Source organism: Mobula hypostoma, chromosome 11 (genome assembly GCF_963921235.1).
Source record: "Mobula hypostoma chromosome 11, sMobHyp1.1, whole genome shotgun sequence".
In the NCBI taxonomy this organism is placed as follows: Eukaryota; Metazoa; Chordata; class Chondrichthyes; order Myliobatiformes; family Myliobatidae; genus Mobula; species Mobula hypostoma.
The window spans coordinates 75765215-75791839 of record NC_086107.1 but is presented as its reverse complement, the minus strand read 5'-3'; the positions used below and the strand labels follow the sequence as shown (position 1 = coordinate 75791839).

At 44.3% G+C, this 26625-nt stretch overlaps 1 protein-coding gene across 1 annotated transcript in view; it reads right to left on the bottom strand.

Annotated features, from left to right (window-relative positions):
- Positions 1-10033: 10033 nt before the first annotated feature.
- The window catches only part of fnbp4 (formin binding protein 4), a 60751-nt gene continuing 44159 nt past the window's right edge, over positions 10034-26625 (bottom strand). Inside the window, exons 12-17 of the mRNA XM_063062300.1 lie at positions 26223-26395; positions 22024-22337; positions 18249-18408; positions 15186-15409; positions 11998-12158; positions 10034-10410 (exon numbers count right to left, since the gene is read on the bottom strand). Of these exons, the coding sequence (XP_062918370.1) occupies positions 10320-10410; positions 11998-12158; positions 15186-15409; positions 18249-18408; positions 22024-22337; positions 26223-26395 (1123 nt within the window). The 3' untranslated portion in view covers positions 10034-10319. The remainder of the gene's footprint in view (positions 10411-11997; positions 12159-15185; positions 15410-18248; positions 18409-22023; positions 22338-26222; positions 26396-26625) is intronic.

Genomic DNA, 26625 nt, shown 5'->3' with positions numbered 1-26625 from the left:
AGTGATGTGGACTACAAATTACAACAGGAAATAGAAAAGGCTTGTCAGAAGGCCAGTGTTATGATAATAGTGGGGGATTTTAACATGCCAGTGGGTTGGGAAAAGCAGATCGGCACTGGATCTCAAGAGAGAGAATTTGTAGAATGTCTGCGAAATGGCTTTTTAGAACAGCTTGTTGTTGAGCCCACTAGGGGATCGGCTGTACTGGATTGGGTATTGTGTAATGAACCGGAGGTGATTAGAGAGATTGAGGTGAAGGAACCCTTAGGAGGCAGTAATCATAACATGATTGAGTTCACTGTGAAATTTGAAAAAGAGAAGCTGAAATCTGATGTGTCGGTATTTCAGTGGAGTAAAGGAAATTATAGTGGCATGAGAGAAGAACTGGTCAAAGTTGACTGGAAAGGGACACTGGCGGGAAGGACGGCAGAGCAGCAGTGGCTAGAGTTTATGTGAGAAGTGAGGAAGGTGCAAGACAGGTATATTCCAAAAAAGAAGAAATTTTCAAATGGAAAAAGGATGCAACCGTGGCTGACAAAACAAGTCAAAGCCAAAGTTAAAGCAAAGGAGAGGGCATACAAGGAAGCAAAAAATAGTGGGAATTAGTGGGGAGGATTGGGAAGTTTTTAAAAGCTTACAAAAGAGAACTAAGAAGGTCATTAAGAGGGAAAAGATTAATTATGAAAGGAAGCTAGCAAATAATATCAAAGAGGATACTAAAAGCTTTTTCAAGTATATAAAGAGTAAAAGACAGGTGAGAGTAGATATAGGACCGATAGAAAATAATGCTGGAAAAATTGTAATGGGAGATAAGGAGAAGGCAGAGGAACTGAATGAGTCTCTTGCATCACTCTTCACTGAGGAAGACATCAGCAGTATACCAGACACTCAAGGGTGGCAGGGAAGAGAAGTGTGCGCAGTCACAATTACGACAGAGAAAGTACTCAGGAAGCTGAATAGTCTAAAGGTAGATAAATCTCCCGGACCAGATGGAATGCACCCTCGTGCTCTGAAGGAAGTAGCTGTGGAGATTGCAGAGGCATTAGCGATGATCTTTCAGAAGTCCAGATTCTGGCATGATTCTGGAGGACTGGAAGATTGCAAATGTCACTCTGCTATTTAAGAAGGGGGCAAGGAAGCAAAAAGGAAATTATATACCCATTAGCTTGACATCGGTGGTTGGGAAGTTGTTGGAATCGATTGACAAGGATGAGGTTACAGAGTACCTGGAGGCATATGACAAGATAGGCAGAACTCAGCATGGATTCCTTAAAGGAAAATCCTGCCTGACAAACCTATTACAATTTTTTGAGGAAATTACAAGTAGGCTAGACAAGGGAGATGTAGTGGATGTTGTATATTTGGATTTTCAGAAGGCCTTTGACAAGGTGCCACACATGAGGCTACTTAACAAGATAAGAGCCCATGGAATTACGGGACAGTTACATACGTGGATAGAGCGTTGGCTGATTGGCAGGAAACAGAGAGTGGGAATAAAGGGATCCTATTCTGGTTGGCTGCCGGTTACCAGTGGTGTTCCACAGAGGTCCGTGTTGTGGCTGCTTCTTTTTACATTGTACATCAACGATTTGGATTATGGAATAGATGGCTTTGTGGCTAAGTTTGCTGATGATACGAAGATAGGTGGAGGGGCCGGTAGTGCTGAGGAAACGGAGAGTCTGCAGAGAGATTTGGATAGGTTCGAAGAATGGGCAAAGAAGTGGCAAATGAAATACAATGTTGGAAAGTGTATGGTTATGCATTTTGGCAGAAGAAATAAATGGGCAGACTATTATTTAAATGGGGAGAGAATTCAAAGTTCTGAGGTGCAACAGGACTTGGGAGTCGCCGTACAGGATACCGTTAAGGTTAACCTCCAGGTTGAGTTGGTGGTGAAGGTGGCAAACGCAATGTTGGCATTCATTTCTAGAGGAATAGAATATAGGAGCAGGGATGTGATGTTGAGGCTCTATAAGGCGCTGGAGAGTTTTGGTCTCCTTATTTAGGAAAGGATGTGCTGACATTGGAGAGAGTACAGAGAAGATTCACTAGAATGATTCTGGGAATGAGAGGGTTAACATATGAGGAACGTTTGTCCGCTCTAGGACTGTATTCCTTGGAGTTTAGAAGAATGAGGGGAGACCTCATAGAAACATTTCGAATGTTGAAAGGCATGGACAGAGTGGTTGTTTCCCATGATGGGGGAGTCTAGTACAAGAGGGCATGATTTAAGGATTGAAGGGCTCCCACTCAGAACAGAAATGCGAAGAAATTTTTTTAGCCAGAAGGTGGTGAATCTATGGAATTTGTTGCCATGGGTGGCAGTGGAGGCCAGGTCATTGGGTGTATTTAAGGCAGAGATTAATATGTATCTGAGCAGCCAGGGCATCAAAGATTATGGTGAGAAGGCGGGGGAGTGGGACTAAATGGGAGAATGAATCAGCTCATGATAAAATGGCGGAGCAGACTCAATGGGCTGAATGGCTGACTTCTGCTCCTTTGTCTTATGGTCTTATAAGAGTACTGTAGAACATAAAAGATTTTGAATGGAGTGCATCCATTTCTGAAGCCAGGCAGACAGAGTCGCAGGACAGAAGCAGAATGGAGGCAAATAAAAAGCTGCAGATGTTCAAAATCTGAAACAAATATTGAAAATGCTCTTCGTTATACAGCATTGAATCAAGCCCTACAGCCTAACCCATCCATGCCAACCAATGTGCCTTCCTGATCTAGTCTCATTTACATGGCTTTGGTCCATATCCCTCTGTAAACCATGTGCTCTTTTAAACATTGTAATCATACCTGATTCAACCACTTCCACTAGCAACCCTTTCCATATACCTACCACCTTGTGTGAAAAAACTGTCCCTCGGGTCCCATTTGAGTCTATGCCCTCTGGTTTTAGACTCCCCAACTCTGGGAAAAAAGACTGATGGAGTCAATATGATATTTTATAAACCTCTACGAGTTCACCTCTCAGCCTTCGATACTTTGGGGAAAACAAGTCCCTGCCTCTCTGGTCTCTTCTCACTTCTGAAGCCCTCCAGTTAGTGCAAAATCTTCGTAAATCTTTTCTGCACCCTCTTTTGCTTAATCTCATCCTTCCTATAATATGGCAACCAGTATTACTCACGGAGTTCAAAGTAAATTTATTATCCATATACAACCCTGAGATTCATTTTCTTGTGGGCATACTCAAATCCAATAACCATAATAGAATCAACGAAAGACTGCACCAGCTTTCTGTGGCTGTGAAACCCGTGTGCAAAAGACAACAAAGTGTGCACATACAAAAAGTTTAAAGTAAATTTTATTATCAGAGTACATATATGTCACCATATACAACCCAGAGATTCATTTTCTTGTGGGTGTACTCAACAGATCTATAAAATAATAACTATAACAGAATCAACGAACAACCTCCAAACTACAGCTTTCAACCAGAGTGCAGAGTCAACAAACTGTGCAAGCACAAAAGGAAGAGACATTAATATAAATAAATAAACAATAAATATTGAGAACATGAGATGAAGAGTCCTTGAAAGTGAGTCCATAGGTTGTGGGAACATTTCTAAGATAAGTTGAGTGAAGATATCCCCTTTGTTTAAGAGCCCGATGGTTGAGGGTTAGTAACTTTTCCTAAACCTGGTGGTGTGCACCCTAAGACTCTTGTGCCTTCTTCCTGATGGCAGCAGCAAGAAGAAAACATGTCCTGGGTGCTGCTTTCCTGCGACAGCAATTCACGTAGATGTGCTCAATGATTAGAAGGGCTTTACCTGTGATGGATTGGGCTATATCCACTACTTTTTGTAGGAGTTTTCATTCAAGGGCATTGGTGTTTCCATATCAGGCTGTGATGCAGTCAGTCAATATACTCTCCACCACACATCTACAGAAGCTTGTCAAAGTTTTAGATGCTATGCCAAATCTCCGCAAAGTCCTGAGGAAGTAGAGGCGCTGCTGTGCTTTCTTCATAATTACACTTGCGTGCTGGGTCCAGGTCAGGTCCTCTGAAATTATAACACCAAGGAACTTAAAGTTGCTGTTCATCTCCACCTCTGATTCCCTAATGAGGATTGGCTCATGGACCTCTGGTTTCCTCCTCCTGAAGTCAATAATCAATTCCTTGGTCTCGCTGACTTTGATCAAGAAGTTGTTGTAGTGGGACCACTCGGCCAGATTTTCAGTCTCCATCCTATATGCTGATTCATCATCACCTTTAACTTGGCCCATGATAGCAGTGTTATCAGCAAACTTGAATATGACATTGGAACTGTACTTAGCCACACAGTCACAACTGTAAAGTGAGTAGAGCAGGGGGGTAAGCACACAGCCTTTGGTACACCTGTGCTGATGGAGATCATGAACTGACTAGAGTCTGCAAGTGAGGAAATTGAGGATACAATTGTGGTGGCCTTGAGGCCAAAGTCTTGAAGCTTAATAATTAGTTCTGAAGGGATAATAGTATTGACTGCCGAGCTGTAGTTGATAAAGAACATTCTGATTTATGCATCTTTGCTGTCTAGATGTTCCAGTGTTGTGTGAAGAGCCAATAAGATGGCATCTGCTGTGGATGTTCACAATGCTCCGGATGTGTCTTCAGCTCCTCATAAGTTCTTGTAGTCAGTGATTTATCTGAAGGCAACATGTCACGTGCCTTCTTCACAACCACCTACCCATGTCACCACTTTCTGTGAACTATGTATGTGTACCCCTTGGTCTCTCTGGTCTACAATTCTCCCCAGGGTACTGCTGTTTACTGTTTAAGCCCTGTTCTGTCTTAACTTGTAGAAATGCATTATCTTGAAGTTAAAGCAAAATTCCATCTGCCACTAGCCTTCCAATGTTCCCAGTTGATTTAAATCCTATTGTAGTTTAGATAACCTTCTTCATTGTACACCATACTACACCAGAAAGCATTTATGGAAAGAGAAACCAACATTTTGAGTCAACAACCCTTTAACAATAAACAAAAATCATAACTACTGGGCTACTTACACTAACTTTTCTCTTTCTCAGTTTTAATGAGTCCTCATTATCACTTTCTCTTGCTCCCTGACCACCTCATTTTTTCCAACATTTTAAATTTGCTGTTTTTAGTTGTGTTGACCTAGTTCTTTTCATCCTACTTGCCAAGAAAGTATATTATATTTCGTACATCCAGCCCACCAGGCAAGCCCAATCAACATTCCACTAACAACATACATGGACCAAGATTAAGAGTACAGATTATTGCCACAAGTCCAGAACCACATTTAAAATAAGGAGATGTACAAGAAGTGCAGAAAGACAATAGTAAGCTTGCTGATTTGTAAATAATTGGGAAAACTAGTTTTGACGAGAAGTGTAGCACATCTTGTTGATGTACAAGTCTTCACAAGTTTAAATACCAAAGAATGTTGCTTGTTGCTCCAGATTCCAGCATCTGCAGTCTTGTGACCCTAATCCTGCTGAGTAGTTAGAAATAATCATTGGGAAATTCTGTAGTTTCTCCACAAACTAGAGGCTAACCTGATGAGGGTTCAAAATGAGTTGTGGAGGGAATGGGAAATTGGAGAGATTAAGAGTCTTAAGGGTGGTCACAGGGTGCCAGTCAAGCAGACTACTTTGTCCTGAATGATATCAACCTTTTTGAATAGATGGAGTTGTCCATTCAGGCATCTGTGGAAAATTCCAACACACTGCTAATGCGCTGTGGTTAGGGGTATCGGGGGTAATTCCCTCACCAACCAGCCCCTAACCTGCTCGTGGGAACTAGAAATATTTATGTACGAGTATACATACAAAATCAGGTGCAGGAGCAGTATCTATGACTGCTCTGACACTCAATAAGATCAGACTAGTCTGACTGTTCCCTGACAGGCTCTCACCAACCTCAGTAACCCACAAGTTTACCAAGAATTTATCAGTCAAAAATATTGGAAGACTGCTTCTGCTACCTTTTCAGAAAGAGTTCCAAAGACTCATGACCTTATCTGCCTTAAGTAGGAGCCCCTGTTTAAATGGTGACCCTTTAGTTTCCCACTTGTGAAAACATCCTCTCAACATCCAGCTTATCAAGATCCCTCAGAATGTTACTTTCTTTTATCTTTCACTCTTCTGAACTTCAGCAGACACAAGCTCAGCCCAATTAACCTTATAAGATAACCTGCTCATTCTATGTCTAGTTAACCTGAACTTCATCCAACAGTGACATCCTTCCATTGACCAGGAGACTAATACTTTTCGATGATTTTAAGTTCCCTGGCCCCCACCGCTTTATTTTCACCATGGATGTCCAGTCCTTATATACTTCCATCCCCCATCAGGAAGGTCTCAAAGCTCTACGCTTCTTTTTGGATTCCAGACCTAATCAGTTCCCCTCTACCACCACTCTGCTCCGTCTAGTAGAATTAGTCCTTACTCTTAATAATTTCTCCTTTTGCTCCTCCCATTTCCTCCAAACTAAAGGTGTAGCTATGGGCACCCGTATGGGTCCTAGCTATGCCTGCCTTTTTGTTGGCTTTGTGGAACAATCTATGTTCCGTGCCTATTCTGGTATCTGACCCCACTTTTCCTTCGCTACATCGACGACTACATTGGCGCTGCTTCCTGCACGCATGCAGAACTCGTTGACTTTATTAACTTTGCCTCCAACTTTCACCCTGCCCTCAAGTTTACCTGGTCCATTTCCGACACCTCCCTCCCCTTTCTAGATCTTTCTGTCTCTGTCTCTGGAGACAGCTTATCCACTGATGTCTACTATAAGCCTACTGACTCTCACAGCTATCTGGACTATTCCTCTTCTCACCCTGTCTCTTGCAAAAACGCCATCCCCTTCTCGCAATTCCTCCGTCTCCGCTGCATCTGCTCTCAGGATGAGGCTTTTCATTCTAGGACGAGGGAGATGTCTTCATTTTTTAAAGAAAGGGGCTTCCCTTCCTCCATTATCAACTCTGCTCTTAAACGCATCTCCCCCATTTCACGTACATCTGCTCTCACTCCATCCTCCCACCACCCCACTAGGAATAGGGTTCCCCTGGTCCTCACCTACCACCCCACCAGCCTCCGGGTCCAACATATTATTCTCCGTAACTTCAGCCACCTCCAACGGGATCCCACCACTAAGCACATCTTTCCCTCCCCCCCTCTCTCTGCATTCTGCAGGGATCGCTCCCTACACAACTCCCTTGTCCATTCGTCCCCCCCATCCCTCCCCACTGATCTCCCTCCTGGCACTTATCCGTGTAAGCGGAACAAGTGCTACACATGCCCTTACACTTCCTCCCTTACCACCATTCAGGGCCCCAAACTGTCCTTCCAGGTGAGGCATCACTTCACCTGTGAGTCGACTGGGTTGGTATACTGCGTCCGGTGCTCCCGATGTGGCCTTTTATATATTGGTGAGACCCGACGCAGACTGGGAGACCGCTTTGCTGAACATCTATGCTCTGTCGCCAGAGAAAGCAGGATCTCCCAGTGGCCACACATTTTAATTCCACATCCCATTCCCATTCTGACATGTCTATCCACGGCCTCCTCTACTGTAAAGATGAAGCCACACTCAGGTTGGAGGAACAACACCTTATATTCTGTCTGGGTAGCCTCCAACCTGATGGCATGAACATTGACTTCTCTAACTTCCGCTAGGCCCCACCTCCCCCTCGTACCCCATCTGTTACTCATTTTTATGCACACATTCTTTCTCTCACTCTCCTTTTTCTCCCTCTGTCCCTCTGAATATACCTCTTGCCCATCCTCTGGGTCACCCCCCCCCCCGTCTTTCTTCCCGGACCTCCTGTCCCATGATCCTCTCGTATCCCCTTTTGCCTATCACCTGTCCAGCTCTCGGCTCTATCCCTCCCCCTCCTGTCTTCTCCTATCATTTTGCATCTCCCCCTCCCCCTCCAGCTTTCAAATCCCTTACTCACTCTTCCTTCAGTTAGTCCTGACGAAGGGTCTCGGCCTGAAACGTCGACTGCGCCTCTTCCTATAGATGCCGCCTGGCCTGCTGCGTTCACCAGCAACTTTTATGTGTGTTGACTAATACTGTCCATCTTATTTCAAATATAAACTCACTTGTACCACTAAAGCACACTCTACTTTTCTGATCAATTTTCCTAACGATGAAGAACATTCTGAAAACTAAAATACTATGGATGCCTGAAGCACTTATCAGGTCAGGCAACATTTCTGGAAAGTGAAACACTGAAGGTGAAAGACCTCCACCAGGATTTAAAAGAAAAGAATGACTACCTAATTACTTGCTGTTTGTAATTCATTCTCTAGGACATCCAGATCCCTCTGCATCTCACGAGCTCTGCAATCTCTCAAAAATTTTATACTTTCCTGCCAAATTGACATTCCGCAATGTTCTAGTTTGTCTTAAAGTAATAGGTCATACACACAAGAGAGGAGGCAAAAGAAATTGTCAGTGTTGTGAGTTTTGGACTTTTCCTTAAGGGGTCTTGATATTTTAAGGCAGATGTAGACACTATTCAGTGTGGTGGGGAAGGGGGTTCAGTGAGGTTACTGAAGGGAGGAAGAAATGCAGAGCTGAGATTACAGCCAGAACACTGAATGGCAGAGAGGGATTGAGGGGCTGTCCTTAGTCCTCTCCTGTAGGTGCCCATACAGGAACATTTTTATGGAAGCAGCTAGTTCTGGAGCACATCCACAGCTGGGACGTTGTCTGATCCTATGAACTTTTTGGATCTAGTGCCCTCATCTGGAATTGAATTGGCTAGATGGTGAAACCTCAGAAACAAGGAAAGGGTACAGAGGAGATTTACCAGAATGCTGCATGGTTTAGAGAGTATGCATTATGATCAGAGATTAAGGGAGCTAGGGCTTTACTCTTTGGAGAGAAGGAGGATGAGAGGAGACATGATAGAGGTGTACAAGATAATAAGAGGAATAGATAGAGTGGATAGCCAGTGCCTCTTCCCCAGGGCACCACTGCTCAATACAAGAGGACATGGCTTTAACGTAAGGGGTGGGAAGTTCAAGGGGGATATTAGAGGAAGGTTTTTTTTACTCGAACAGTGGTTGGTGCGTGGAATGCACTGCCCGAGTCAGTGGTGGAGGGGGATACACTTGTGAAGTTTAAAAGACTACTAGACAGGTATATGGAGGAATTTAAAGTGGGGGGTTATATGCGAGGCAGGGTTTGAGGGTTGGCACAACATTGTGGGCCAAGGGGCCTGTAATGTGCTGTACTATTCTATGTTCTATAAATCATCCACCTGCTGAAAATGGATGTAAATGTTTCAGCTCACACTCATATTCTGGGCCCTGCCATCACCAAGGATACTCTTGGAGCCTCTTCCTCATCTTATTCTAATGGAATGTGAACAAGTTATTTTCCTTACTTGCTTCTTTGAGGATCGTCACTTTTTTGTGATGGGAAGGATTGAGTTGCTGAGAGCAATGCTATCTGGTGCTTAGCCATCCATGGGTTAGTAGGGTCACGTATAGCAATAAGGTTAAGGAGGAGGTCCCAGACAAAGAATGATTCAACAAGCCTCAATGGTGGAGCTGGCAGATGATGACATATCACAATGGCAGTAAATATAAAGCAAGGCTGCAGCAGCCATGCCACTGGACCCTGACCTCAATCTGTGTGGTGGCTGCCGTTCTTCATCAAGGGAATGCACCAGCATCCCGATATGTGGATCCCAAATTGGCATCTATAGTCACCCGAGGAGTCTGTATTTTGGAGGAGTAGTAGTTGCATTACCATTTTTACTTGCAACGAATACAGGGAGACAATTACCAAATGGTAGCATAAGAGACTTATTAAGTTATAGGGTTAGATTAGACAGCACAGAAACAGATCAATACCTTAGCTCAGTGGAATACCATTATTTTCCTGAATGTCATTAAGCTAAATGATACATAGTTCCCTGGACTGAGAGCCAGAGTTATACAGGCCATTCTGTGGGTATAACTGGGTGCTGTGAGCACATTGGGCTAGTAGGGCACATATCAGGAAGAGGATGGAATATGTGGTAGGCAAGCGACAAAATACATTATAGATTCAGACAAGAGATCCCAAGCTATTGTAAAAAAGATTTATTGTTATATACAAATGTACAGCATATATGAAATTGCAAATGGGCACCATTAGTTCACAACCTGGATGCACGTCATTTTATTACATGGAAAATTTTCATAGCTCAATACTAGAAAATTGAAAGCAGTATACTCTATTATCCACCACATATGCTCATGCACCAAACTGCTCACAGACCCACTATCTACTCAGTGATTTACACAAATATAAACCGTTCTGTATAAAGGTAGAAAAATAATTTACACATAGTATAAAACTCAGAATGTTAGGAGCTTGAAGCCATTTTCCTCCGCTTCAGTCTCTCCCGCCAGTCTTCTGGTAGCGCTTCAAAGTTGGCATTTTTCTCAGCTTGACCACTGCACATTTAAACAGACACAGGCAGGTGACCAGGACAAGTACAGAGAAATGGATGAAAATCCTAACACCACCTTCTATTTTTCATACGCTTTCCCAATATCCTTACATCCCATCAAACATCTGAATATTTACTTGAGAAAGGGATTGTAGCTTCACCTGTGTGGCAAGACACTGAATATTAAGGTTTGGATGAAAGGTCAAGAAGTTGAAGTGTTAACTGTTTGGCTTCCAAGAAAAGTTGGGTGCTTATACCGTTTTAGTTTTATTTCAGAGTTGTACTGTATGCATCACTTTGCGCTTACCAACCTGACACAGCTGAAGGTGGATATTCTTGCTTAACATAAGAAACAAGTAGTAGTAGGGTTACTAACCTGTTGAGTCTGCTTTGCCATATAATAACATCATTGCTGATCTGGCCATGGAATCAGCTCAACCTTTCCCCCCATAACCCTCGATTCCCCTGCCATACAGAAATCTATCTAACTGTGCCTTAAATATATTTAACGATTATCTACTTCCCTAGGCAGAGAATTCCAGCTTCACTACTCTCTAGGAAAAGCAGTTTCTCATCTCCATCCCAAATCTATTCCCCCAAATTTGAGGCTTTGTCTCAAGCCTAACCCTTTCTCACACCATCTTATGAATCATTCTGATCAACTTTCTTGAAACTATTTCCAATGCAAATACATTCTTAAATAAATAAGCAAGCCAAAACTGTACATTGTACTGTGTGGTGTTACATGTGCCATTTACCCTCCACCCTATTTTCAATTAAAGCCAGCATTTCCATTTGCCATCCTACTTCCTTTACCTGCATACTTTGTGCTTCACACACAAGAACGCTAGAAACCTCAATGTTCTGCTGTTAAGTACGGTTCTTGAACTGGATGTCATTTCCTTTTGCTATACTCCTACTTCCAGATCTTATGGTAATTTGCCTAACATTTAAAGATCGCTTGGCGGACTCCGCACTCTCCTCACAACCTCATCGTCCACCTCTATCAGCAACAAATTCTGTCTAAATGGGTGACATCCTGGAGGCCAGCCAGCCCAAGGGCATAAAACAGAACATAATAGTAAAAGTGAAAGTAGGGGAACAGATAGGGTGACCATAATAAATCATTGTGATGATATTAGAGGATACAATACGGTAAACTATTACTGTATTTTGGTAGTAAATTTTCTGGAATATTGGACACTATTCCCATTTAATACTCCCATACTGAAAAACATTTTTGGAAGGGATGTGAAAGGCAAAGATATCTCATCCGGGGGAAAAAGGTAAGATGTACAAATGAGAATTACTTTACTCAGTTTGCAAATCATGTGAATGGTGTTGATAAAAAAAAATGGTTCTGTCATTGTGATTCATCATATCTGCGCCTGGGGCCTGTATCAGATTAATTGATTACTGTTACTGAGCTACTCCATTATGAAACCACCAGATTTTTCAAGAGGATGTTGGCTTGAATTGGCCTGCAATCACTACTCTACAACTGCTCTATTCACCACAGCATCCCTTGCACGACTCATGACCACTGTGCACAAACCTTCCTTCAGACTGTGGCCAGGGCCAGTGAGCTCACCTGATCAGCTGCTGCTGCTTCCACTCTTCTATCCGCTTTTGCGCCAGAATCGCTCTCTGCTCATCTTCACTGGAGCTTGAGTGTTCATCCTCGTCTAGCTCCCGTTGAATGCTCTGCCACTTTTTCACCAATGATGGCATCTTCATTTTACTCTTCTTATTCTGAAAGAGTTTAAAAATTTATCACATCCCTAAAAATGGTCACGACAGAAGACTACATAAGTTCACACCACCAGCATCCTAGACCGCCAATAACATATTGAAAATGTCATTCACTATTGTAGGTTTACCTTTTAAATGGGACTAGTTTGCAAATGCGCATGATGGGAAGAGTGTAATGTAATCTTGCTCCCATCAATCCACAGAGCTGAAAAACAGCCAACAGAGGATTGGTGGAGCAGAAAGACAATTAGTGCCACATCTCTACCCAAACAGATATCTCATAAATGTTACTCTATAGACAGGAAGAGCCACAGCAGTAACCGTTCTTCCTAACCTTTTAATCACAGTTGGAGAGACAAGGGTTTGGGGACATCCTGCAGAACTTGGAAAACAATTCAAGACGTTCCAATTTCATGGTGTTGCAGAAAAGCAAAGTGTGCACCAACTATTTAAAGAGGAGTTGGGAAATAATGCCATTAAATAACAATGAACAGGGATTTAATTAATCAGAAGCATGTATATCAAGCAGTAGTAAATCAAGGGCAACTGAACTTGCTGTGTTGTCTAGAAGTCGTTCTGCCACTCATTCAAGAGGCTTCTTCAGTTCTGATCCATAGCGGGTAGTTTTATGGCTTATAAACTCTGAGTTGTTTAAAGGTACAGCAATCACATGAGGCATGTTAGGAATCGAGAGGTAATGACAGGGTCATTTATTTTATCTTCGCATGAGTGGAAAAGCAAATTGTACAGAGGATGTGGGGAGTCTGCAGAGGGATATGGATAGGTTAAATGAGTGGGCCAAGGTCTGGCAGATGGAATACAACGTTGGTAAATGCGAGATCATCCACTTTGGAAGGAATAATAGAAGAGCAGATCATTATTTAAATGGTGAAAGATTGCAGCATGCTGTTGTGCAGAGGGACCTGGGAGTGCTTGTGCATGAATCACAAAAAGTTGGCTTGCAGGTGCAACAGGTTATTAAGAAGGCAAACGGAATGTTGGCTTTCTGTGCTAGAGGGATTGAATTCAAGAGAAGGGAGTCAATGCTGCAACTATACAGGGTACTGGTGAGACCACACCTGGAGTAATGTGTGCAGTTCTGGTCTCCATACTTGAGGAAGGATATACTGGCTTTGGAGGCAGTGCAGAGGAGGTTCACCAGATTGATTCCAGAGATGAAGGGGTTAACCTATGAGGAGAGATTGAGTTGCCTGGGACTATACTTTCTGGAATTCAGAAGAATGAGGAGATCTTATAGAAACATACAAAATTTTGAAAGGGATAGATAAGAAAGAAGTAGGAAAGTTGTTTCCATTGGTAGGTGAGACTAGAACTAGGGGACATTGCCTCAAGATTCAGGGGAGAAGATTTAGGACAGAGATGAGGAGAAACAGTTTTTCCCAAAGAGTGGTGAATCTGTGGAATTCTCTGCCCAGGGAAGCAGTTGAGGCTTCTTCACTGAACATATTTAAGATACAGTTAGATAGATTTTTACATAGTAGGGGAATTAAGGGTTATGGGGAAAAGGCAGGCAGATGGAGCTGAGTTACGGACAGATCAGCCATGATTTTATTGTATGGTGGGCCGGGTGGCCTACTCCTGCTCCTATTTCTTATGAGGTGTGAACTGTTGTGGAGACACTGGGGTGGAGATGTTAGGACTGCATTGTAAGTAGCTGGTAGGTGGTGTACCCTACTGCCTCTGTTCAGAGACGGGTTTTCCAGTTTGACAAAGATGGCTTCTTTAACTCTTCTTTCAAACCACCTGCCCTCTCTGCCCAAAATGTGCACATTGTTATCAAAGTCCTAATATCTCTACCCCAGCGTCTCCACAACAGCTCACACCTCCATTCATGCAAAATAAATTACCCCCTCATTACCTCTATGACCCTCATGTGATTACTACACTTGTAAACAACTCAGTTTATAATCTGGAAAGCTACCTGCCATGGATCAGAACTGAAGAAGCCTCTTGGGTGAGTGTCAAAATGTCTTCTAGACAACACAGCAAGTCCAGTTGCCTTGATTTACTGCTGCTTGATATACAATGACCTGGATGACTGAGAACCTTCATAGACATGCACAATCATGAAAAAAGTCAACAAGGTTTGTGTACAAGTCAGAAGTTCCTGCATACTCAAGTAATTCTGTTGATGTGAGCAACATATACAAATGCTGGAGGAACTCAGTAAGTCAGGTCCTGAAGAAGGATCTTGGCCTCAAACATTAACTATTTCCCTTCATAGATGCCATATGACCTGCTAAGTTCCTCCAGAATTTTGTGTTGTTCAATAAATTGAACAGCTAATCAAGCCTGCTCTGTTATTCCTGAGCACGGCTGACCTTCCACCCCAGTGCGATTTTCTTGCATTACCCAAATCTATTGACTCCCACCTTAACTTGGAACAAAAGCTGATAGCAGCAGATAAAAGGCTGGAAGAACACCAGATGGCTTTAAATCTGCTTATACTCCAGGCTTCTGACTTTTAGCATTAATTATGGATATAGAGAAAAAGATGTTGGAGCTGTGCTCTCAGTACAGGACCAAGTTTTGCAATATTTGAAACACAAACAACCCCAAGCATCAGTAACCAACCCTAGGGAAGTAATCCCCTGTAATTATCAAGCAACATTAACTGGTATCTCATTGTAGCCAGAACACACCTAGCAAGTGGAACTCCCAGTTCATGGAAAGACTGTTAGTGAGATTTGGTGGTAGCTCATATCTGATTGCTGAGTATTACCAACCTGGGCTCTGGCTTTAGCAAACAGAATTATATCAGAAGCACAGACTCATAATACTTGAAAGGCAACTGGACAATCAATGTAATAGCCAAGACATGCACCAAGTGCTGGCAAATGGGGTTAGTAAGATCAATTGACATGGACGTGGTGAGCTGAAGAGCCTCTCTCTATGCTGCTTGCCTCGGGGTGGGGGGGGAATACTTTGAGAATATTTGCTGTTTAGTATTTCTCAAACGCAAGGCATTGCACCATCAGACACTGAGAAAAATAAGCTGCACCCTACCTTGTCTTTCTTCACCTTCCTGCTTTTTTCTGTTACTTGAGGGGTTGCAGCAGCCGGAGGAGCCTCTGGCATGTGTGGGGGCTGTGGAATAGCTTGTGCCACTGGTATTTGGTGTTGTGGTATAGGGTGTGGTATCTGTACCAAGTGGGTTGGTCTGGGTAATAAAAGGGGTCTCGGGGCAGGCATGGGAGGAACAGACATCATCGTGGCCAGCATCTGTGGGCCTGCAGCTCAACCAAAAGAAAACATAATGAGCGTATAAAAACTGTTTCAGTACTCTATTCAAGTCACCTTCAAAGGAGATAAAGGCCCATTTAATCGGCAACTCCAATCAAGGAATACACCGCAATCAATTACAACCTGAGTGAAACACTATGTATGCAAGTCATAGTTTCAACATATGCTACTGTTAAATGGAGACACCACCTCACGATATGAACCATAGAGTTCAGGTACCTCCAGGGTCACCAGCTGATGGACAGCTTCACAAGACAGAGACAGCCCAGTCTCAATATTATGCACAACACACTGGAGGAACTGAGCAGGTCAGGCAGCATCCGTGGAAACGATGAGTCAACGTTTCGGGCCAAGACCCTTCGTCAGGACTGAAGAGGGAGAGGCCAGGGGCCCTATAAAGAAGGTGGGGGGAGGGTGGGAAGGAGAAGGCTGGTAGGTGCCAGGTGAAAAACCAGTAACAGGAAAGATCAAGGGGTGGGAGAGGGGAAGCAGGGAGGGGATAGGCAGGAAAGGTGAAGGAGGAATAGGAAAGCACAATGGGTAGCTGAAGGAGGTGGAACCATGAGGGTGGTGATAGGCAGCTGGAGGAGGGGGCAGAGTGAAACTGGGATGGGGGAAGGGAATTACTGGAAGTTGGAGAATTTAATGTTCATGCCAAGGGGCTGGAGACTACCCAGACGGTATATGAGGTGTTGCTCCTCCAACCTGAGTTTGGCCTCATCATGGCAGTACAGGAGGCCATGTATGGACATAACCAAATGGGAACATGAAGCAGAGTTGAAGTGGGTGGCAATCGGGAGATCCTGTCTGTTGCGGCGGATGGAGCGGAGGCGCTCAACGAAGCGGTCCCCCAATCTGCGTCGGGTTTCACCCCCATGTAGAGGACGCTGCACCGGGAGCACCTGATGCAATAGATCAGCGGTCCCCAACCACCGGGCCGCAAAGCATGCGCTACCGGGCCGCAAGGAAACGATATGATTTGGCGATATGAGTCAGCTGCACCTTTCTTCATTCCCTGTCACGCACTGTTGAGCTTGAACACGCGCGAGGTCATTACCCGCGCGTCATTCATGTCAGCGCGGGAAGGAGATCAACTCCTCAGCTTGCAAATGACGACGGGCTGAAAAGTATGTTTAACATAATATCTCTGCCGGCATTCCGGATCAAAGTCAAGGCTAAATATCCTGAGATAGCCACAAAAGCACTGAAAACCTTGCTTCCATTTCCAACATATCTCTGCAATGAATGCAACAAAAACTAAACTGCGGAATAGACCAGACATAAGGAACCCCGTTCGTGTATCACAGTCTCCCGTCACCCCTCGATAGGACCGTCTTGTTGCAGGGAAACAATGCCCAGGGCTCCCACTGATTCAGCGATATTGTTGCAATGATTTTATATGTTCATATGGGGAAAATATGTGCTGTGTGTTTAATATCCAAACGTTACTTAAAATGTTATGATGCTATTGACTTACTTATATAACCATATAACAATTACAGCATGGAAACAGCCATCTCGGCCCTTCTAGTCCGTGCCGAACGCTACTCTCACCTAGTCCCACCGACCTGCACTCAGCCCATAACCCTCCATTCCTTTCCCGTCCATATACCTATCCAATTTTTCTTTAAATTATAATATCGAACCTGCCTCTACCACTTCTACTGGAAGCTCGTTCAACACTTACTTCAAGCTCCCCTGATAATTAACTTATCACTATATTCATGCAAGGAAAATATGCGCTGTGTTTAATATTAAATTCGTCAGATAAACCGTTTTAGGAACGAAATTGAGTGCATTAGCCACTTATCACCTATATTCCAGTTGTGATTAACACCCCCCCACCCCCCGAACAGAATCGTCAAAAATGATTTGCAGGAGAAAAATAGCAGGTCGCGACGCGCATGCGCACTGGTGCCCGCACAAGGCTTCTTGGTCATTGTAGTCTTTTTCTGGGTAAACACAACGTATTTGACTGCCGGTCCGCAAGAATATTGTCAATATTAAACTGGTTTGCAGTGCAAAGAAGGTTGGGGACCCCTGCAACAGATGACCCCAATAGACTCGCAAGTGAAGTGTTGCCTCACCTGGAAGGACTGTTTGGGGCCCTGAATGGTGGTGAGAGGGGATGTGCAGGGACAGGTGTAGCACTTACCCTTGCAGGGATAAGTGCTGGGTGGGAGATCCCCTCCGCCAGCTGCCTATCACCTCCCTCATGGTTCCGCCTCCTTCCACTACCCATGTGCTTTCCCCTATTCCTTCACCACCTTTCCTGCCTATCACCTCCATGCTTCCCCTCCCCCACCCCTTGATCTTTCCCGTTACTGGTTTTTCACCTGGCACCTACCAGCTTTTTCCTTCCCACCCTCCCCCCCCCACCTTCTTTATAGGGCCCCTGCCCCCTCCCTCTTCAGTCCTGACGAAGGGTCTTGGCCTGAAACACTGACTGTTCGTTTCCATGGATGCTGCCTGACCTGCTGAGTTCCTCCAGTGTGTTGCTTTGACCCCAGCATCTGCAGAGAATTTTGTGATTACCAGTCTCAATATTCACTGCTAGTGATAGAGATGGATTTGAACCACACACCTAGAGTCATTTCTCAGCTAACCTACTCACAACTATACATACGGCTTAACTAGGGAAATCAGATCAACATCCGCTTTTGCTTTCTTTCAGTTTCCTAATGCTGGTGTATGTTACAAGTACAATTACTAAAATCAGCTATCGAATACCATTGGAATGTATCCCACCCAAAAGCTCCTCCATCTTCAGCCTCACGATTACTATACAACCCAAGAGCAACAAGTGTCAACGTGGACCACTTTTACCTGGGACCATGGCCGACTGACTGTAGAGGACAGGATTGCTTCCAATGGTGATAGTACGCGGCATCGCTGTGGAAGTGAGCACTGCTGCTTTCCTCTTGATGGGCTTGGCTGCCGGACCCAGAGCTGGAGGATTTGAGGGCATGCTTGAAGCAGAGTTACTCTGAAAGATAACCAACTCTTATGTTCGTAAACATCCCAGACAGCCATCTAGTTTATGCAATCAGTCGTGAGTGGGAGCCGATCCACGGAACCTACCTGCACTCATGGTGCTCAAGGAACCAAGAGGATTATGTGGAGAAGGTCAGAGTCAAACATAAACTGTAATCTGAGCTCTAATATTCTGTATTAAGACAAACCTTTCACCCAAGTAAGGGGAGGATGTGTGTGACCCATACCACATTCTTTGGTCACATACAAAACAGCACGTACACTCATTCTCTCTTGCAGCCTACATGAAGGATAAGCAGTGTTGGCTTTGCTCAATTTTGCAGAAGGTACCGCTAGCAGAAGAATAGCATAGAGTCAGTGGTGTCCATACAACATAACCCAGCTCACCATATTTCCAAATTTAGCCAATTTATCTCCCTGGTGCCTGCCAGGTGCCCAGGTTCGGGGCATCTCATCTGACCTGCAGAGGAATTTACAGTGGGAGGGAAAAGATCCAATTGTTGTGGTCCATGTGGGTATCAACAACATAGGTAGAATGGGGAAAGAGGTTCTGTTGAAGGAATTTGAGCAGCTAGGGACTAAATTAAAAAGCAGAATGAAAAAGGTGGTAATCTCTGGATTACTATCTGAGCCATATGCAAATTGGCACAGAGTTAAGAAGATTAGAGAATGGCTCAAGGACTGCTGTGGGAGAAATGAGTTTGAATTCATAGGAAACTGGCACCAGCATTGGGGAAGGAGGAAGCTGTTCCATCAGGACGGGTTCCACCTGAACTGTGATAGGACCTGGAGCTTAGCAAATTGTATAACTCGGGTTGTGGATAGGGCTTTAAAGTATATCGATTGGAGCAGTATGGATAAAGTAAAAGAGAAAAGCGTGGATAAAGAAAAAGTAAAAACAAAAGTTAAAAAAGATAAAAGGGTGGAGTGCAGAAAAGACCAAAGTGTATAAGAGACAAAGATGACTAGATTTTAAAGGCACAATGAGTGTAAGGGCACTTTATCTGAATGCCTGTAGTATTCGTAACAAGGTCAGGGAACTTGTGGCATAAATCAGTATTGTTATAAATCAGGGTTGTTATTTAGTGGCCATTACAGAAACATGGTTGCAGGGTGGAGAGGACTGGGAATTAAATATCCAACAATATCACGTAATATGGAAGGATAGGAAGGTAAGGGAAGTGTGGTAGTGCTCGTAATTAAGGATGGGATCAGGGCAGTAGTGAGAGACAATGTAAGATCTAAGGAGCAGAATGCTGAATCCATCTGGTAGAGATCAGGAATAGTAAATGGGGTTAAAAAAAAAAGAAATATCTGAAGCATGTAAGAATGGAACAGTAGTTATCGTGGGGGACTAACTTGTACATAGATTGGGTGAATCCAGTTGGTCGAGGCAGGCTTGGGGACTTCATTGAACGTATATGTCATAGCTTTCTTGAACAACATGTTACTGAACCTACAAGGGAACATGCTATCTTGGATCTGGTCCTGTACAATGAGACAGGTAAAATTAGCAATCTTGTAGTTAGGGATCCTCTTGGAAAGAGTGGTTACAGCAGATTGAGGGTGCAAATGGAGGGTGTAATAGTTTGATCTGAAACCAGTGCATTAAGCTTAAACAAGGGAGACTACAGTGGGATGAGGAAGGAGTTGGCTACAGTAGTCTGGGAGCACTGGATATACGGTGGGACAGTTGAGGAACAGACTTTCAAAGAGTTTTTTCCACAGTGCTCAATAAAAGTATATTCCAGTTAAAAGCAAGGGTGGGGAGATCCAGTCATGGATAACCAAGGAAATAAAGGAAGGCATCAAACTAAAAGCTCATACAAACAAAGTCGCTGAGAGTAGTGGGAAACTGGAAGATTGGGAAAACTTTAAAAAGCAACAAAAAACCACTAAATAGATTATGAAAATTAGCTAGCACAAAATATAAATGCAATGGGAAGTGAAGACCTTGATACAATAACTATCACCGAAGAGGTTGCTGAGCAAATTTGTGGACCTGAAGATAGACAAGCCCCTACTCCTGATAGAATGCATTCCAGGGTACTGAGAGAAATGGCAGGGGTTATAGTTGAAGCCTTGCTGAAAATTTACCAAAATTCTCTGGACTCAGCGCAGGTCCCAGCAGATTGGAAGATGGCAAATATTACACCACTGTTCAAAAAAATTATGCAGGCAAAAGGCAGGTAACTATAGGTCTGTTAGTTTAACATCTGTCGTGGAGAAAATGCTTGAAGCTATCATTAAAGTAGTAGCGAGGCATCTGGAAAGAAATGGATCCATCAGACAGGCGAAGCATGGATTCAGCAAAGGCAGGCCCTGCTTGACAAACTTACTGGAGTTCTTTGAGGGTATAACAAGTGAAGGGATAGAGGGGAACAGATAGCTGATACTTACTTGCATTTCCAGAAGGCGTTTGATATGGTGCCACATAAAAGACTTATCATAAGGGGTGATGTATTAGCATGAATAGAGAATTGGTTAACCAATAGAAAGTGGAGAGTTGTGATACATGGGTATTTCTCTAGCTGGCAATCACTGGTGAGTGGTGTACTGCAGGGGTCGGTGCTGGGCCCACAACTGTTAACGACATACATTAACAATCTGGAGAGGGGACCGAGTGTATCCAAGTTTGCTGATGTTACTAAACTGAGTGGAAAAGCAGAGAGATATAGATAGGTTAAGTGAGTGGGTTAAGTCTGGCAGTTGGAGTACGATGTTGGTAAATGGAAGGTCATCCACTTTGGAAGGAAAAATGAAAGATCACATCATTACTTAAATGTTTAAAAAAAAAATTACAGCATGCTGCTGTGCAGAGGGACTTGGGAGTGCTTGTGCATGAATCACAAAAGGTTGGTTTGCAGATGCAGCAGGCTGAGAAGGTGGCAAATGGAATGTTGGCCTTCATTGCTAGAGGGATTGAATTTAAGAGCAGGGAGGTTATACTGCAACTGTACAGGGTGCTAGTGAGGCCACACCTGGAGTGCTGCGTGCAGTTCTGGTCTCCTTACTTGAAGGATAAACTGGCTTTGGAGCAGGTGCAGAGGAGGTTCACCAGGTTGATTCCAGAAATGAGGGGGTTAGACTATGAAGAGAGATTGAGTCACCTGGGACTGTAATCGCTGGAATACATAAGGATAAGCGAAGATCTTAGAAACATACAAAAGTAGGAAAGGGATAGATAAGATAGGGGCAGAAAAGTTGTTTGCACTGGTAGGTTTGCACTTAAGATTCAGGGGAGTAAATTTAGGATGGAGATGAGGAAGAACTGCTTTTTCCAAGGGGTGATGAATCTGTGGAATTCTCTGCAATGAAGCAGTGGAGGCTACTTCACTAAATATACCGAAGACAAGGTTGGATAGATTTTTGCATAGTATGTGAATTAAGGGTTACGGGGAAAAGGAGGTGAGACCATGGCCAGATCAGCCATGATCTTATTGAATGGCGGAGCAGGCTCGACGGGTCAGATGGCCTATTCCTGCTCCTATTTCTTATGTTCTTATCCCAGAGGGACCAGAAAACAGGAAACTCTTGACACAAACAACCTGCTGAGCTTGGGTGAGATGGGGTGGAGAGTGGCTTAAAACCATGAAAACATTCTCACCACTTTTACTATTGGAAGCTGGACTGTTGTAACTGGAACGATGGGGAGAAGGGACCTTTCCAAACAATCTTCTTCTGTTCCCGGCGCTGGTGGTTCCTTGCTGTCCACTTCCATCTCCACTTCTTGTATGTCGCCACCATCGTCACTCGGAGGGGGTGGAGGAGGGGGTGGGGGTGGAGGGGAGGAGGGAGGGGGTGGGGGCAAGGGAGGGAGATCCAAGGGGAGGGGGGGTTGAGGGGGAAGAGGTGGGGGAGGAGGCTGGGGGGTGACTTCTGCAGAAGCTTGGCCAGCAGACAGCTCCACTTGCACCAAATCTAAAATTTAAATTAAATTGAATTGACTTTTTCCTCACATCCTTCACATACGTGAATAAGTATCTTTACATTATGTCTCCGTCTGAATGTGCAATATATAGTAATTTGCAACAAATAGTATGTACAACAGGACAGTCAGTGTAGCACAGAAATACAATTGTATCACTGTGAATTAATCAGTATGATAGCCTGGTGGAAGAAGCTGTCCTGGAACCGGTTGGTCCTGGCTTTTATGCTGCGGTACCGTTTCCTAGATGGTAGCAGCTGGAACAGTTTGTGGTTGGGGATGACTCGGGTCCCCTCCTCAATGATCTTTCGGGTCCTTTTTACATACCTGGCGCTGTAAATGTCCTGAATAGTGGGAAGTTCACATCTACAGATGCGCTGGGCTGTCCACACCACTATCTGCAGAGTCCTGCGATTGAGGGATATACAATTCCCATACCAGGCAGTGATGCAGCCAGTCAGGATGCTCTTAATTGTGCCCCTGTAGAAAGTTCTTAGAATTTGGGGACTCAGGTCAACCTTCTTCAACTGTCTGAGGTGAAAGAAGTGCTGTTGTGCTTTTTTCACCACACAGCCAGTATGTACAGACCACATGAGATCCTCGGTGATGTGAATGCCAAGGAACTTAAGGCTGTTCACCCTCTCAACCCCAGATCCATTGATGTCAATAGGGATGAGTCTGTCTCCATTCCTCCTATAGTCCACAACCAGCTCCTTTGTTTTTGCGACATTGAGGGCGAGGTTGTTTTCTTGAAACCACTGTGTCAGAGTGATGATTTCTTCCCTGTAGGCTGTTTTGTTATTATTTGAGATTAAGCCAATCAATACAGTAACGTCAACAAATTTAATTAGCAGATTGGAGCTGTGAGTGGTGACAGAGTCATGGGCATACAGAGAGTCAAGGAGGGGGCTTAGGACGCAGCCCTGAGGGGCTCCCGTGTTGAGGGCTTTTAAACAGAACAGGGAAAATGACATCATCAGATGGGATCCAATCTACTGCACAAGTAGTTTAAAAGGATGATGGTGCTGACAGCAAGTTTTTTCAGCAGTCTCTTCCGCTTAAGCATTTGGAGAAACCCCTACTAAGCAACAGAAAAGGCCACTCTGTCCAAGTCATTTAAGACAACTTTTTATTCCAGTGATTTTCATTCTTTCAACACCCACTGTGTTGCATTCAGAACTCTGTTTTCCTCCTAGAGGAATTCCTCTACTAAAGCACTGCTTCTGCGCAGCAGTCACCCAGGAAACCACAGCAGTCTTGCAGATAACACCACATCTTTTCATTCAATTTAATTCCAATGGGTTGGTCCATGGCACGAGGCCAAGATGAGGTCCCCTTCAGGGTGAAGTAGCAACACCTTATGCTCCATCTGGGTAGCCTCCAACCTGATGGCATGAATATCAATTTCTCCTTCTGGTAAATTTCTTCCTCCACCTTCCTCTATTCCCCACTCTAACCTTTTATCTCTTCTCACCTGCCTATTACTTCCCCAGAGGTCCCCTCCTCCTTCCCTTCCAATAATCAACTCTCCTCTGTCAGATTCCTTCTTCTCCAACTCTACCTTTCCCACCCACCTGACTTCGCCTATCACTTTTCAACTAGCCTCCTTCTCCTCCCCCCACCTTTTTATTCTGCATCTCCCTCACCCCTCTCAATCCTGAAGAAAAGCCTTGGACTGAAGCGTCAACTAATTATTCCATATAACCATATGGGGTATATGGGGTGTCAGGGAGGGGTAGCACCTCTGGTGGGGGAACATGTCGCGTCCTTTTCAGGGCAGTTAGTCCACCTTTGGTCCCCACCTGGCACTCAGCTCTCACCTGTGGCTCCCCGTATGCGACAGCGGCCACACCCTGGGCAACGGCTTCAACAAGCCGGCTAAACCAGGTGAGGGTAGCCGACGGGTCTCAAACCCTCGGTGAGATAGGGAGTTGTCTATCCCAACATGTGAAGACAGACTCCGGCGGATTGAGCGGATGAAACCAATGGAAGGTCCAACGGTCAAGAAGGCGGTCTCTGCAAGTGTCGTGGAACGTGTAGAGCAGGACAAGACACAGAAGACATCCTGGTCATCCACTGCGCCTAGTCCCATCTCCAGCCCTCTAGACTCCGCCTTGCCACTGGACCCAGATGGGAATTGGGAAGAGAGTGAGGCTGACGCTGCGCAACTCTCCCTCACTTAAATCCAAATCACGTGCTAGTCTCGACACCATCATAATGGTGTCGAGGTCCTCATCGACGTCAACGATAGACGAACAACAATAACCATATAACAATTACAGCATGGAAACAGGCCATCTCGGCCCTTCTAGTCCATGCCGAACTCCCACTCTCACCTAGTCCCACTGACCTGCACTCAGCCCATAACCCTCCATTCCTTTCCTGTCCATATATCTATCCAATTTAACTTTAAACGACAACATCGAACCCGCCTCAACCACTTCTGCTGGAAGCTCATTCCACACAGCTACCACTCTCTGAGTAAAGAAGTTCCCCCTCATGTTACCCCTAAACTTTTGCCCTTTAACTCTCAACTCACGTCCTCTTGTTTGAATCTCCCCCATTCTCAATGGAAAAAACCTATCCACGTCAACTCTATCAATCCTCCTCATAATTTTAAACACCTCTATCAACATTCTACGCTCCAAAGAATAAAGACCCAACTTGTTCAACCTTTCTCTGTAACTTAGGAGACAAAACCCAGGCAACATTTTAGTAAACCTTCTCTGTACTCTCTCAATTTTATTGACATCTTTCCTATAATTCGGTGACCAGAACTGTACACAATACTCCAAATTTGGCCTTACCAATGCCTTATACAATTTCAACATTACATTCCAACTCTTATAGTCAATGCTCTGATTAATAAAGGCCAACATACCAAAAGCTTTCTTCACCACCCTATCCACATGAGATTCCACCTTCAGGGAACTATGCACCATTATTCCTAGATCCCTCTGTTCTACAGCATTCTTCAATGCCCTACCATTTACCATGTATGTCCTATTTTGATTAGTCCTACCAAAATGTAGCACCTATTCATATCCATAGATGCTGCCTGACTTGCAGAGTTCCTTCCAGCATTTTGTGGGTGTTGCTCTTTCAAGTGATTTGCTCTGGCTAACGCACAAAAATAACAACCACAGTCTTTGCTCCAGCATCCCTGACCCAGAAGGAGGAAACCTTCAGCAACTCAGCCAAGCTGCAGGTAGACAGGGTGCCGAAGGCAGCTTTTGGCAAGGTGGCCTTCATCACTCAGGGCACTGAGTACAAGAGTTGGGGCAGTATGTTGCCGTTGTATTAGATGTTGGTAAGCTAGAATAGTGTGTAGTTTTGGTCACACTTATTGGAAAGATGCCAGTAAGCTGGTTAAAAAAAAATGCAGAGGTTTCTGAGAATGCTGCCAGGATTCGAGGATCTGAGTTATAGGAAGAGTTGGACAGGCTAGGACTTTATTCCTTAGCGTGTAGGGGACTTACGGGTGACCTGAAAGAGGTGTATAAAACCATGAGGCATAGTTAGAGTGAACACATACAGTCCTTCCCACAGGAAAATATAATGAAAAACTAAGGGTGGCATAACTTGAATATGGGGGGGGGGGGGGGATTTGATTTAAAAAGGACTCAAATGGCAACTTCTTCACACAGAAAGTGGTGAGTGCAGGGAACGAGCTACTAAAGGAGGCAGTTTAGGCAGGTGAAACAACATTTAAGAAACATTTGGACAGAAACATGGATAGAAAGGTTTAGAAAGATAATTGGCCAAATACAGGCATTTTGGTTGCACTAAAGGGACTCTTTCCGTGCTTATACTACTCCAAGATGTGACTGGGGACATGTGTCAAAGACTGGAACCCACGGAGATGCTAAGCTCCTCACCTGCAGGGTCACCTGTCACACCTGCAGCTTCTCTCACTGGAGCGCTGAGCATGCTTTTACCAGCAGTTAGCCTTGAAGTGCTCTCGGCTGTCTCCTCCTCCTCGTCCACATCTGGAAACTCCCACTGAGATTGGCCCGTCTGTTCATTGAGATAGAAATAGCGCCGGTGCTCCCTACGGCGTGACAGAAAGGGCACACTTAGTACAGGGGTAGCAGCAGGAAGTCCCTGCCAAAGGCGAAAAAGAAAATTATGAGTTTTGTTTTGCCAACAGGAAGTTTGGCACCTCCTGTTCCTAGAGACCTAGGATGGCAGAGATCAGAGGGGAAACCTCATGATTCAATTGTGTTTTGGATTTGATTTATTAAAAAATAAATAAATAAATATCAGCCATTTAAAAAGAAA